Raw genomic sequence first — 12,364 nt, 5'->3', positions numbered from 1 at the left:
AGACCTTTGTTGGCCAAGTAATGTCTCTGCTCTTTAACATGCTGTCTAAGCTAAGAGTCCATCTCTAAATCTAGACTGGAAGATGCTACTGTTCCTGGGATGACCCGCCACACCTTGCTCTCACTCTCTAGGTTCATCGTGGTGTGTGGAAACATCACTGTGGACAGTGTGATGGCTTTCCTGAGGAACTTTCTCCGCCACAAAGCAGGGGAGATCAACACTGAGATTGTTTTCCTGGGAGAGTAAGTATATCTGTATGGCCCATGAGCAGGGGATACTTAAAATATATGCAAATATTTTTAATGGAAGAAAATTGCCCTTCTACCATTGATCTTTAAAAGTAGGAAGTAATTATTCAGCAAAAAGTAAAGACAAAGCAGTTCATGACCAGAGTTAACCTATGAAAATATTATTCTGGACTATATCTTGCCAGATTTTTTTCTGTACAGGTTCTAATATTATTTAAGTGATTGGAAAAGACTGATGCTGCAAAAAGCTGAAGGCAAAAGGAGAAGGAAGCACCAGAGGATGAGGTGGTTAGATAGCATCACCAACTCAATGGACATGAATTTGAGCAAACTCCGGGAGAGAGTGGAGGACAGAGGAGCCTGGAGTGGTGCAGTCCATGGGGTCACACAGAGTCAGAAGCAACTTAGTGACTAAATAACAACAACAATCACACGTATTATTATGTATAACCATAATTTTGTGCACTAGTCAGGTGCAATTCATGATTTTTATTCTGTCAGTTCTCAGAATTGCAAATGCAGAGTTCAGCTAGATGCAGAAGGCATTGTCTGATGAGGTGTGTTTGTTCTATGTGGTTTATCTTTTTATGACCAGAGTCCAAGTCAAATATTGTGTGAAACACTGGGAAGTGCCTCTTTAACACAAAAAGAGTTTTAAGTAGGCAAAATGGTTTCTAATTTTTCTGTATTTACAATTTTGGTTCCTAATGAGGTTGAGCAATTTTTGTGTTTTGATGATTTGCTGATTTTTTTGGAAGTGTCTCCATTTCTTTTATGCAAGGAGGGTGGTCTGTTACTTTACTGACTTTTAAGCACTTAGTATACTTTGATATTAGCTTCTGTGTGTAATATGTTGTACATTTCCCTCCCCTTTTGTCTTCTAATTTTTGTGTGTGCTTTTATCTTAATAAAGAAGCATTCAAGTTACACAGACTCCAATCTAGCAACTCTTTCCCTTTTGACTTCTTGCCTTTCTGATGTTCTTAGATCTGTCTGTTCTAAAACTAAGTTACTATTTCTTAACATTTTTAGGTTTTTATATTGAAATATTTTGTATTTAAGCTCTCTGGAATTGGCTTTGTGTAATGTGTAGGAAGGGCTCAGTGATTAAAAAAAAAAAAAAATCCAGCTGCCAGTACAGGAAATGCAAGTGACATGATTCAATCCCTGGGTTGGAAAGACCCCATGGAGAAGGAAATGGCAACCTGCTGCAGTATTCTTGCCTGGTAAATCTAGGAGGGAGAAGAATCTGGTCTGCTACAGTCCAAGGGGTTGCAAAGATTCAGACACAGCTGAGCACACACACACGTGAATGTGTAGAGAACTAACTTCTTTATTTTTCTAAATTGTCAATCCATTATCCAGGCATCACTCACTAAAGTCAGGCAGCTATGAGATGACATTTTGGTCCTATCCACGATTGCATGTGGGGTCACCTCAGCCTTCTTCATGCCTTTCGTAGTTGGACACTGTACTCTTTACAGTATGACACCTTCAAAACCATTACCTTGGGCTCTCGGTTATGAGATGACCGTTAAGCCTTCTGAATTCCTTTATGGTGCTGCAGATAGACAGCCAAGAGTTCTGCTTCAGAATCATTGTCATGCCTCTCTTTTCAGTAATTTTGCATTGCTAGGACCCTTATTTAAAACATAGTGAACAAACAAAAGACCCGAGTGTTAAAACCAGTGATAAAAGGCTAATAATTGTAATCCAGTTGAGACAGAGAGGAAATCATTAAATGTATGGAAAGTTACATCTTTTACCCACTGCTGTATTTTCATAGAATAATGTAGGTTATTATAGGTACTTGTCAAGATAATGATTGAAATGTCTTAAATGGCACAAACATTGGGAGTGGCTTGTCCAGACTTCTGTCAATTACATCTACATTCTGAAGACTCCCCTTCATAGCTCAGTTGGTAAAGAATCTGCCTGCAATACAGGAGACCCTGGTTCAATTCCTGGGTCGGGAAGATCTGCTGGAGAAGGGACAGGCTACCCACTCCAGTATTCTTGGGCTTTTCTTGTGGCTCAGCTGGTAAAGAATCTGCCTACAATGTGGGAGACCTGGGTTCGATCCCTGAGTTGGGAAGATCCCCTGGAGAAGGGAATGGCTACCCACTCCAGTATTCTGGCAGAGTCGGACATGACTGAGCGACTTTCACTTCACTTTATGAAGACTCCAAAATTGATATCCCCACTGGACATTCTTTGTGGCTTCATAGTCACACAACTAGTGGCTTACTGGATATTTCCAACCCAGTGTTTCAAAGACCCCTCAGACTCAGCATTTTCAAAAGTAAATTCATGATCTCAAGTCCAGCTTTTCCACCTCACAAGGCAAATTAAAAATAAAACAAGAAAGAAAGCAAATAGCATTTATTATCTCAGCAAGTGGCATCTCATCAATACCAGTCCTTAAAACAGAAAACTAAACGTAGTCTTGGACATTCTTAAAACAGAAAACTAAGCATAATCTGGACATTCCTTTCTTCCTCAGACCCTGTGTACCTGCCCTAATTCTGTTTCTATCATTTCGTCTGCCCTGAAGGTGCAAGTGCTAGTTACTCAGTCACGTCCAACTCTTCGACCCACCAGGCTCCTCAGTCACAACCCCATTCGAAGTTCCTATCTTGTCTCTCTTGAACTTCTGTAAAGGCTACTTTATTGATCTGTTCTTTTTGCTCAGAAGCTCTCCTACTCGATGTGAATGATTTATTTTCATGCCCCAGCACTCAGAGTCCTTCTCTGGCCAAACTGTCTAAGTTAGCCTGTTGGAATCCTCCTATCTCATCACTCCATTTGTTTGCTTTAAAGTGATTATCACAGACTGTGATTCTGGTAGACTTTCCTTTGATGCCAAAGTTCACATTGCCTTTCCTTACTGTACATTCATACTGCTTCTCTCAGTGAATCCAGGCTGGCCTTTGACTTAACTTGATAAAGAGGATGTAGCAGAGGGAAAATAGTGGTAGTTTTTTTTTTTTTTTTAATAACTACCAGAAATACCTCCCAGCTGTTTATACACATTCTCTCCCTCCCATCAAGAATGGAGTCTTCTGTTCTCCTTTCTCTTGATCTGAGCTGGACTTCTGACTCATTTTAACCTGTGAAATATATGTAAATGACCAAGCCAGTTAAAGAGCCAACCCATAAGAAGCCTGGGTGCTTCTGCACTCAGTATTTTGATGCTCTGGAACACCATGTAAGAAGTTCAGCTGCTCTGAGGGGAATGAGGGCCATCCAGCTGCCAGCTCCTCCAGAAGTCCAGCTGAGGGAATGGACATGTGTGTGTGTGTGTGGGTGTTTGTGTGTGTGTGTGTGTATTTATTAGTTGCTCAGTTGTGTCCAACTCTTTGTGACCCCATGGGAATTCTCTGGGCAAGAATCCTGGAGTGGGTTGCCATTCCCTTCTCCAGAGGATCTTCCTGACCCAAGGATCAAACCCAGGTCTTCTGCATTACAGGCAGATTCTCTATCATCTGAGCCACAGATTTCAGCTCTAATGGACATGTAAGTGATACTTTTTTTCAGAAATTCTTCCCACTAGGGTTCTCAGCTAAACACAGTCACGTACTTGACTCCAATGAAAGCACATGGAGCAGAAGACTTACCCAGCTGAGCTCAGTCAAACATAAATATTGATTTGTTATTCTTTGCATTGAATGCATACATCCTATGCACTTTGTATATGTGCATTTTTTCACAATTAAATGAAAAAGTAAAAACTTCCTAGAACCAAAAAATGATATCAGTTGTCAGATTGGAAAGGTACCATAATGCTGATCAGGATAAATGAAAACCGTGTACACACACGCACATCGTCATCACATGTAAGAGACACCTAATTCAACAGTCGCTGGGGGGTGGAGCAGATCCATGTAGGAATCCAGAAGATAGTACTGCTCCAGAAGGCAACATATGAACATGCACATCAATAGCAAAATGCTGTTGTTCAGTTGTTAAGTTGTGTTCGACTCTTTGCATCCCCACGAACTGCAGCACAGCAGGCTTCCTGTCCTTCACTATCTCCCTGAGTTTGCTCAAACTCATGTCCATGCACTGGTGCTGCTGTCTAACCATCTCACCCTCTGCTGCCCCCGTTTCCTTTCGCCTTCAGTCTTCCCCAGCATCAAGGCCTTTTCCAACGAGTCAGCTCTTCACACCAGCTGACCATTATATTGGAACTTCAGTGCTTACTACCAAATATTTAACCAACCCCTTACAGTTTTTTCCAGCCTTACTGCTCAGAGATAATTAAGCACTTTCAGATTTAATATTTCTTTTAAGTTTAAATTTATGTTTTATCACTCTTTGGACTCCTTAGCTGTACACAGTATTTACTCATGACCTGATATTTTTCAGATGAACATTATTCAGTCCTCTACACCGCGTTGTCTCCTTCACTTTGTTCCAACAGAGTTATCTTCTAATTTGTACTTATAGCAGCAATGAGTATATAATTATGGCTAATAAATGTTGGCTTTATGATAACAGTACATTTCCTCAAATTTATTTTTTTTTCAGTATGTAGTGGTCACCTCATTTTCATATGTGTATCATTAAATATTTTCCAATATCTACATCACATGTGTAGCAATAAATATTTTCTAATTTTTTCAAGATTAAATAATCTCATAAGAGTAAAAGTTAAGTGAAAAACTCCCAAGAGTTGTGAATGAGTCATTGGAGCATGGATAATAATTAAGTACCAGGTTTAAAACTCTTTATCCTAAATTATAACTCAGAAAACTACACAGAATTACAGTGTACATTAAAATGAATTGTTGTGAAGCAAAATCCATGTAACCATCACCAAAATCAAGATACATTCTGTTGCCAGCTTCCCAGCAAAACCCTCCCCAACTGTTGCCCCATCTTTAGCTCCTAGAGCTAATTATGATTGTGACTTGATGCCTTACATTTATTAATTCCTATCTCCTGACATTTTTCCTGTTTTTAAACTCACATAAATGGGATACAGATTGATTTACCTCAATATTGCATTTGTGAGATCCATCCTTGTTGCAGCTGGGTATAGCGGTACCTATTCATTTTCATTGCTGTGCGGTAAAGCATTCCATTATATGAATACACCACAATTTTTCTTAATCCGTTCTACTGTTGGTTGACATTTCTCCTCAATTTTGGCTATTATGAAGAATGTTGCTTTGAAAGTTCTTGTATATGTGCCCTGGTCCCCAGGAGTAAAATTGCAGGGTGCTAAATCTTCCTGTAATAGAACTGTCAGTCGTCCAGAATGTTTTTGCTGTCGTGTCTGCACTTCCACCAGCAGCCCTGAGCGTGTCTGTTGCCCTGCAGCCTTACTACCAGTTAAAATGTAACTTCCCACCCTACCTGACACTTGGATACGTCGTTTGAGCCATTCATTCTTCAGAATAGCATTTTATAAGACAGTGTCTCATATTGTGGTTTTTCTTTGATTGATTGATTTATTTTAACCATTTATCATTTATTTATTATTATTATTATTTTACTTTACAATATTGTATTGGTTTTGGTTTTGCCATATATCAACATGTTGTGGTTTTTCATCTCATTTTTTCTGGTTAGTAATGAGGTCAAGAATATATTCAAATGTATAAGCCATGTGGATTCCTTCTTATGAAATGACTGTTATCCTGCCCTTTAAAAAAAAAAATTGGAGTGTAGTTGATTGATAGCATTGTATTAGTTTCTGGTGTACAGCAAGGTGATTCAGTTATATGTATTTTTCCTGTGGTCATGTATGGATGTGAGAGTTGGACTGCAAAGAAGGCTGAGTACCGAAGAATTGATGCTTTTGAACTGTGGTGTTGGAGAAGACTCTTGAGAGTCCCTTGGACTGCAAGGAGATCCAAGCAATCTATTCTGAAGGAGATCAACCCTGGGTGTTCTTTGGAAGGAATGATGCTAAAGCTGAAACTCCAGTACTTTGGCCACCTCATGCGAACAGTTGACTCATTGGAAAAGACTCTGATGCTGGGAGGGATTGGGGGCAGGAGGAGAAGGGGACGACAGAGGATGAGATGGCTGGATAGCATCACTGACTTGATGGACGCGAGTCTGAGTGAACTCTGGGAGTTGGTGATGGACAGGGAGGCCTGGCGTGCTGCGATTCATGGGGTCACAAAGAGTCGGACATGACTGAGCGACTGAACTGAACTGATATATATTCTTCTTCATACTGGTTTCCATTATGCTTTTTTCCCCCATTTTTATCCTGAATTAAATACAGATCTTTTATTTAAATGTAAAGACATCTTGATTTTGTTCTCATTCTTAAAAGATGATTTTATGAATATAGGGTTCTAAGCCAATACCTTTTGTCCTGAAGAACCATGAAGTATTATTCTGTTGACTTCCTGGTTTTGTTATTGCTGTTAAGAAGTCTGTTCAATGATCTCTAATGAATTATCTTCTTAAAAGATCATAGTGAAAGTGAAAGCTGCTCAGTTGTGACCTGCTCTTTGCAACCGCATGGACTATAGCCTGTCAGGCTCCTCGGTCTGTGGGATTCTCCAGGCAAAAATACTGGAATGGGTCGCTTTTCCTTCTCCAGGGGATCTTCCCAACCCAGGGATCAAACCCAGGTCCCCTTCACCGCAGGCACATTCTTTACGATCTGAGCTACCAGTTGGAGTGGGTAGCCTATCCCTTCTCCAGGGGGTATTCCTGAAGCGCAGGGATCAAATCGGGGTCTCCTGCATTGCAGGTAGATTCAAAGATTTATGTAGTACTTAATATAAAAGTATGTTATACTTTGACTAGGATGTGTGTAGATTTGAATTTCTGATAATTTGTTGTGCTTGGACATGAGTTTGAGTAAACTTCAGGAGTTGGTGATGGACAGGGAGGCCTGGCATGCTGCAGTCCATGCGGTTGCAAACAGTCAGACACGACTGAGTGACTGAACTGAACTGATTGTGCTTGGTATTCATGAATCTTTCTGAGTCTCTGGATCAGTGTTTTCCATCATTTTTGGAAGATTCTCAATTATTTCTTGAAATATTGCCTTTGTCACTATGTTCTTCACCCTCCTTTCCTGGGGATTCAATTATAAGTGTATTAGTCCTTTTTCTTTACTGTACCAAATATATTTCTTATCTTCTCTTTTATATTTCCCTTCTTTTTTGTATCCTGGTATTACATTCTGGATAATTTATTCTGACCTACCTTCCAGTTTAGTAGTACTCTCTTTGTGTTTAATCTGTTTACAAACTCACTCACTGAGTTTTTCATTTCAGTTATTCTATTTTTTAGTTTTCTAGAGTTTATATTTGGTTCTGTTTCAGATATTCGGTTTTTAGATTCTTGTGTTCCCAGGCTTATCATTTGTTTCAATAAAATAAATATAATTATGTTGTAATTTCTGACTAGGAATTCAATGCCTAGAGTCTTTGTTGTTATTTTTTTCCCAGCTGACCTTAACATGGTGATAGCATGTTTCACATGTTTATTTTATTTATTATTGTTCAATCTTATAGAAATATTTTAAATTGATTTTATTGGCATATAGTTGCTTTACAATGCTATGTTAGTTTCTGCTGCTGCTGCTGCTGCTAAATCACTTCAGTCGTGTCTGACTCTGTGCAACCCCAGAGACAGTAGCCCACCAGGTTCCCCCTTCCCTGGGATTCTCCAGGCAAGAACACTGGAGTGGGTTGCCATTTCCTTCTCCAACGCATGGAAGTGAAAAGTGAAAGTGAAGTTGCTCAGTCATGTCTGACTCCTAGCGACCCCATAGATTGCAGCCTACCAGGCTCCTCCATCCATGGGATTTGCCAGGCAAGAGGTGTTAGTTTCTAATTTACAGCAAAATGGATCAGCTATATATGTATGTATATCCCCTTCCTTTTGGACTTCCTTCCCGTTCAGATCACCACAGTGCATTTAGTAGTGTCCCCTGTGCCATATAGTATGTTCTTATTAGTTACCTATTTTATACATAGTATCAATAGTGTGTAGTTGACAATACGTCTTTGGTTTTTATTGTCAGTTATTTGTACTGGATGTTACACACAGTATCTTGCTTTCTTTGTGTGCTTTCTTATCATAGATTATGTGCTGACTCTCATCTTAAAAATATATATGTAGATAACTTGTGGCCTAGAAAAATATTCTTACAGAAAGGATATGTCTTTATTTCTTCCAAGAAAAATGGGGCACTTCTGCCTCAAGACCACATAAATCCAAATTCAAGGCTTGAGGTTCTTTATACCATGCAGGCAACAGACTAAGGATGGAAGTCCATCCTTATCCAGTTTTACACTTCCATGTCTCCATACTTCAGTTATGCCAGGTTAAAATTTGGAGGAGGTGTCACACTCTTCATTTTGTGCATGAGCAGAGCTGGGGTTTTCTTGGGCACTTTGCCCTGTGATACCACCAGCTGACCTTTAGCATGGTGATAGCATGTTTCACCTGTTTATTTTACTTATTTATTCTTTTTCAATCTTATAGGTATTTTTAAAATTAACTGTATTGGTGTATAGTTGCTTTACAATGTTGTGTTAGTTTCTACTTTACAGAAAAAATGAATCAGCTAAATATGTTAGCTCATTTTGGTCCGTGCTTCTTCTGAACTACTCAGTGCTTTCAGGGGGAAAAAAAAGAAAAACAAAACCAGACTTAACCTCTAAGACCTTGATTTGTTCTCAGTTTTGGCCTGGCAATTATTCATGGTCTGGTTTTATCTCTTATGATTTATTAGGAGATGTTTCCATATTTCATCTAGTATTTTTATATATCCTTAGTAGAACACTGGCTGAAGTTACCTAATTTACTGTTCCTGGAAACAGAAGTTCCAGCTCTAGTGATATTTAAAATATGGAAATATGCAAAGCTCTCACTTGTCCACATATGTTTTAAGGGAACAAAGGAAGTTTTAGTCAAGAGGATTGATAATTCTCTTTTACTCAGAGAATTTCAAAATATTGCAGTTGGTAGTGGGCCAGATAATAAAAGTGTTATATAGTCCATCGTAAGGATTTGGCTTTAAGGAAGTTGCCTTTTCTCCAAGTCAGTTCTGAATTCTTGGTGATTTTGAGCAGAGGGATGACATGATCAGGTTTAGTTTTCTTTCTCGGTGTTGAGAAATTGGAATTGGATTTATCGTAATTCTTACAACAACCTTAGTAACTGACTTACACATAAGCACATTTTGGTTATTTATTTTTCTGATTAGTTCTTTTTAAAAATGTTTTAAAAGCCCCAGTTCATGAACTCACCAGGCTTCCCAGGTGGCGCTAGTGGTAAAGAACCCCCCTGCCAATGCAGGAGACATAAGAGATGTGGGTTGAAGATCCCATGGAGGAGGGCATGGCAACTCACTCCAGTATTCTTGCCTGGAGAATCCCCATGAATAAAGAGGCCTGGCAGGCTACAGTCCATGGGGTTGCAAAGAGTTGCCACAACTGAAATGACTTAGCCCATCACAGCATGTATGAAGTCACCATCAAGACAAAATTTAGGACACAATCTATATCTAACTATATGGTCTTTCCCACATTTCATCCTGCTCTCAGTTTTTGTCCATCATTGTTATCATTCTTTATCTCTCCTGTAGTTTTATTACATTTATATATACTCTTTAAAATGTTTAAATATATTTACTTTTGCAGAAGGAGGATCTCACCAATGGAATATTGTAGTACTTAGACTCTCCTTATTTTATATTTCTAAAATACACTCATATTTCAGAGTGTTGCTATAGTTAATTGGTGTTTGGAGAAGGGAATGGCTACCCACTCCAGTATTCTTGCCTGGAGAATTCCATGGACAGAGGAGGAGGAGCCTAGAGGGCTCTAGTCCATAGGGTTGCAAAAAGTTGGACATGACTGAGCAACTAACGCTTTTACTTTTTTTTCATTGTTGTGTGATTTCATTGACAGAGTGAACTTTATTTATGCACTCTTGGTGTGATTTGAGTTGTTTCTAAATTTTTCTGTTGGAAGTAGTTTTGTTGTTAACATGGCCTGTATATGGCTCTTGGTGGACCTGTGCAAGAGTGTCTATGTGTGTGTGGGGAGGAGCAGTGGTGGTTTAATGGTATAAAAAAATGTGAATGTTCATTTTAGGAGATAATACCATGTTTTGCCGAGTGTTTACACCATTTTTGAAGCTTATTGGCAATGTGTAAGGGACTTTGTGTATCTAAACATCTGTGCTTCTTTCTAACAGTTGACATGGTCATACTTTTTCATCTTTGCAATGCAATCCGTGTAAAATGGAATCTCATTGTGGTTTTGATTTACATGCCCCTTATCACGAAGAGTGTAGTTTCTCTTCAGGTTCATTACCCATACGTATTTCATCTTTCTGTGAAATGCCTATCCATGCATTTCCCCCATTTTCTTACTGGATTGTTGGTGGGGGTTTTTCTTACTTAATTTCTAGGAGAGCTTAAAATATTCTGATGCTGTTTCATCAATGATGTGAACTGTAGCTATATTCTTCCAGTTTGTAACTTGTCTTTTCTCAGAGTATTAGATGTCTTTTGATATTCCAAAGGTTTAATATTATCGTTCATATTTTCAATATTTTCAACTATATTTAAAAACATTTTAGGTTTTGCTTAGAATTTTTCACTATCCCAGTACCTGTGGCAGATTCATGTTGATGTATGGCAAAACCAATACAATATTGTAAAGCAATTAACCTCCAATTAAAATAAATAAATTTATATTTTAAAAATAAATAAATAAAAACAAAATAAATAAAAGATTTTTTAAATATTTATTTTTATTTACTTATTTAGCTGTACCAGATCTTAGCTGCAGCATAAGGGGTCTTTTTAGTTGCAGCGTGGGAGCTCTTAGTTGCCGCATATAGGATCTAGTTCCCTGACCAGGGATTAAACCCAGGCCTCCTGCATCAGGACCTCAGAGTTTTAGCCATTGGACCACCAAGGAAGTCCCTTTAAATAAGATAATCAACTGCATTTCCTATTAAGAAGTTTTGATTTTTTTGTTTTAAATTCCTAATTCTACTGGAATTTGGTTTTTGTGTGACATGACAGATGAATAAAATTTCATCTTTTTCCATAGACACCAATTTTATCAATGCTAGTTTTTGAATGAATCCTTTTCCCCTCACTGATCTGACATGCTGTCAGTATGAATAGATCTCTTCTGTTTTTGTTTTTTTTTAATCAGTTTATCTGTCACTGCGTTAATACCATACTTTTTTTAATTTCTAAGGTTCATAATTAATCCTTATATATCTTAGGGCAAGTTTTTCCTCCTTGCTTATCTTTATTCAATAATTGACAAGCTTTTCTTGGCCCTTTATCTTCCATATAATTTTTATAATCATTTTATCACGAACTATGAAAAACTGCAGAAATTGATGAGAATCTCATTGAACTTTTAATTCAAAATTTACTTCTTTGTGTTACAATTTCTAACTCTGACTTCTATTTCTAACTCTAACTCTTAGATAACTTATGGTTATCTATTTATGTAGTTCTCAAGTAGTGTTTCTTAATAATATTGCAAAATCTCCTAGCTTGCTGATGTTTATTATATATTATATAATTTTACATATTTATATTGTAATAAATGTATATGACATATTTTATAGGTAATTAATATTTTCTGATACTATTGGAAACAGTGTCTTATTAATTGTATTTTCTAGTTGTTTGCTTTTGGTATAAAAAAGCAAATTGACTTTTGTGTCTTAATCTTCCATTCATCCATATTGTTAAATTAGAACATGTTATCACTTACATCTGAAATCTAAAAAAAAGTCACCGTTCCATAAACAAAGTGGAGAGATGGTTTGCCAAGGGTTGGGAATTGGGAGAAATAGGGAAAGATTTGGTAAAAGGGTACAGACTTTCAGTTTTAAGATGAATAAAGTTTGAGGATCTAACATAGAATATGGTGACCATAGTTGATAGCACTCTTGTATAAGTGAAATTTGCTGAGAGTAGAATTTAAAATGTCGTCACCCCCACAAAAGGTAAATGTGTGAGGTGTGATGGATGTGTTAATTAACTCAGTGGGAGGAGTCTTTCACAGTATATACATCTATCAAATCATGTCAAACACTAAAGTGAAAAAGTGAAAGTTGCTCAGTTGTATCTGACTCTTTGCAACCCCACAGAC

At 37.8% G+C, this 12,364-nt stretch overlaps 1 protein-coding gene across 1 annotated transcript in view; it reads left to right on the top strand.

The window, feature by feature from the left end:
* Positions 1 to 12,364, top strand: part of KCNU1 (potassium calcium-activated channel subfamily U member 1) — a 143,480-nt gene that overhangs the window by 31,217 nt on the left and 99,899 nt on the right. Inside the window, exon 10 of the mRNA XM_005698822.2 lies at positions 132 to 242. Coding sequence (XP_005698879.1) covers positions 132 to 242 — 111 coding nt within the window. The remainder of the gene's footprint in view (positions 1 to 131; positions 243 to 12,364) is intronic.

This window comes from Capra hircus, chromosome 27 (assembly GCF_001704415.2).
Source record: "Capra hircus breed San Clemente chromosome 27, ASM170441v1, whole genome shotgun sequence".
Lineage (NCBI taxonomy): Eukaryota > Metazoa > Chordata > Mammalia > Artiodactyla > Bovidae > Capra > Capra hircus.
Note: the sequence above shows the minus strand (reverse complement) of the source record. Positions and strands in the feature narration are given on the sequence as shown.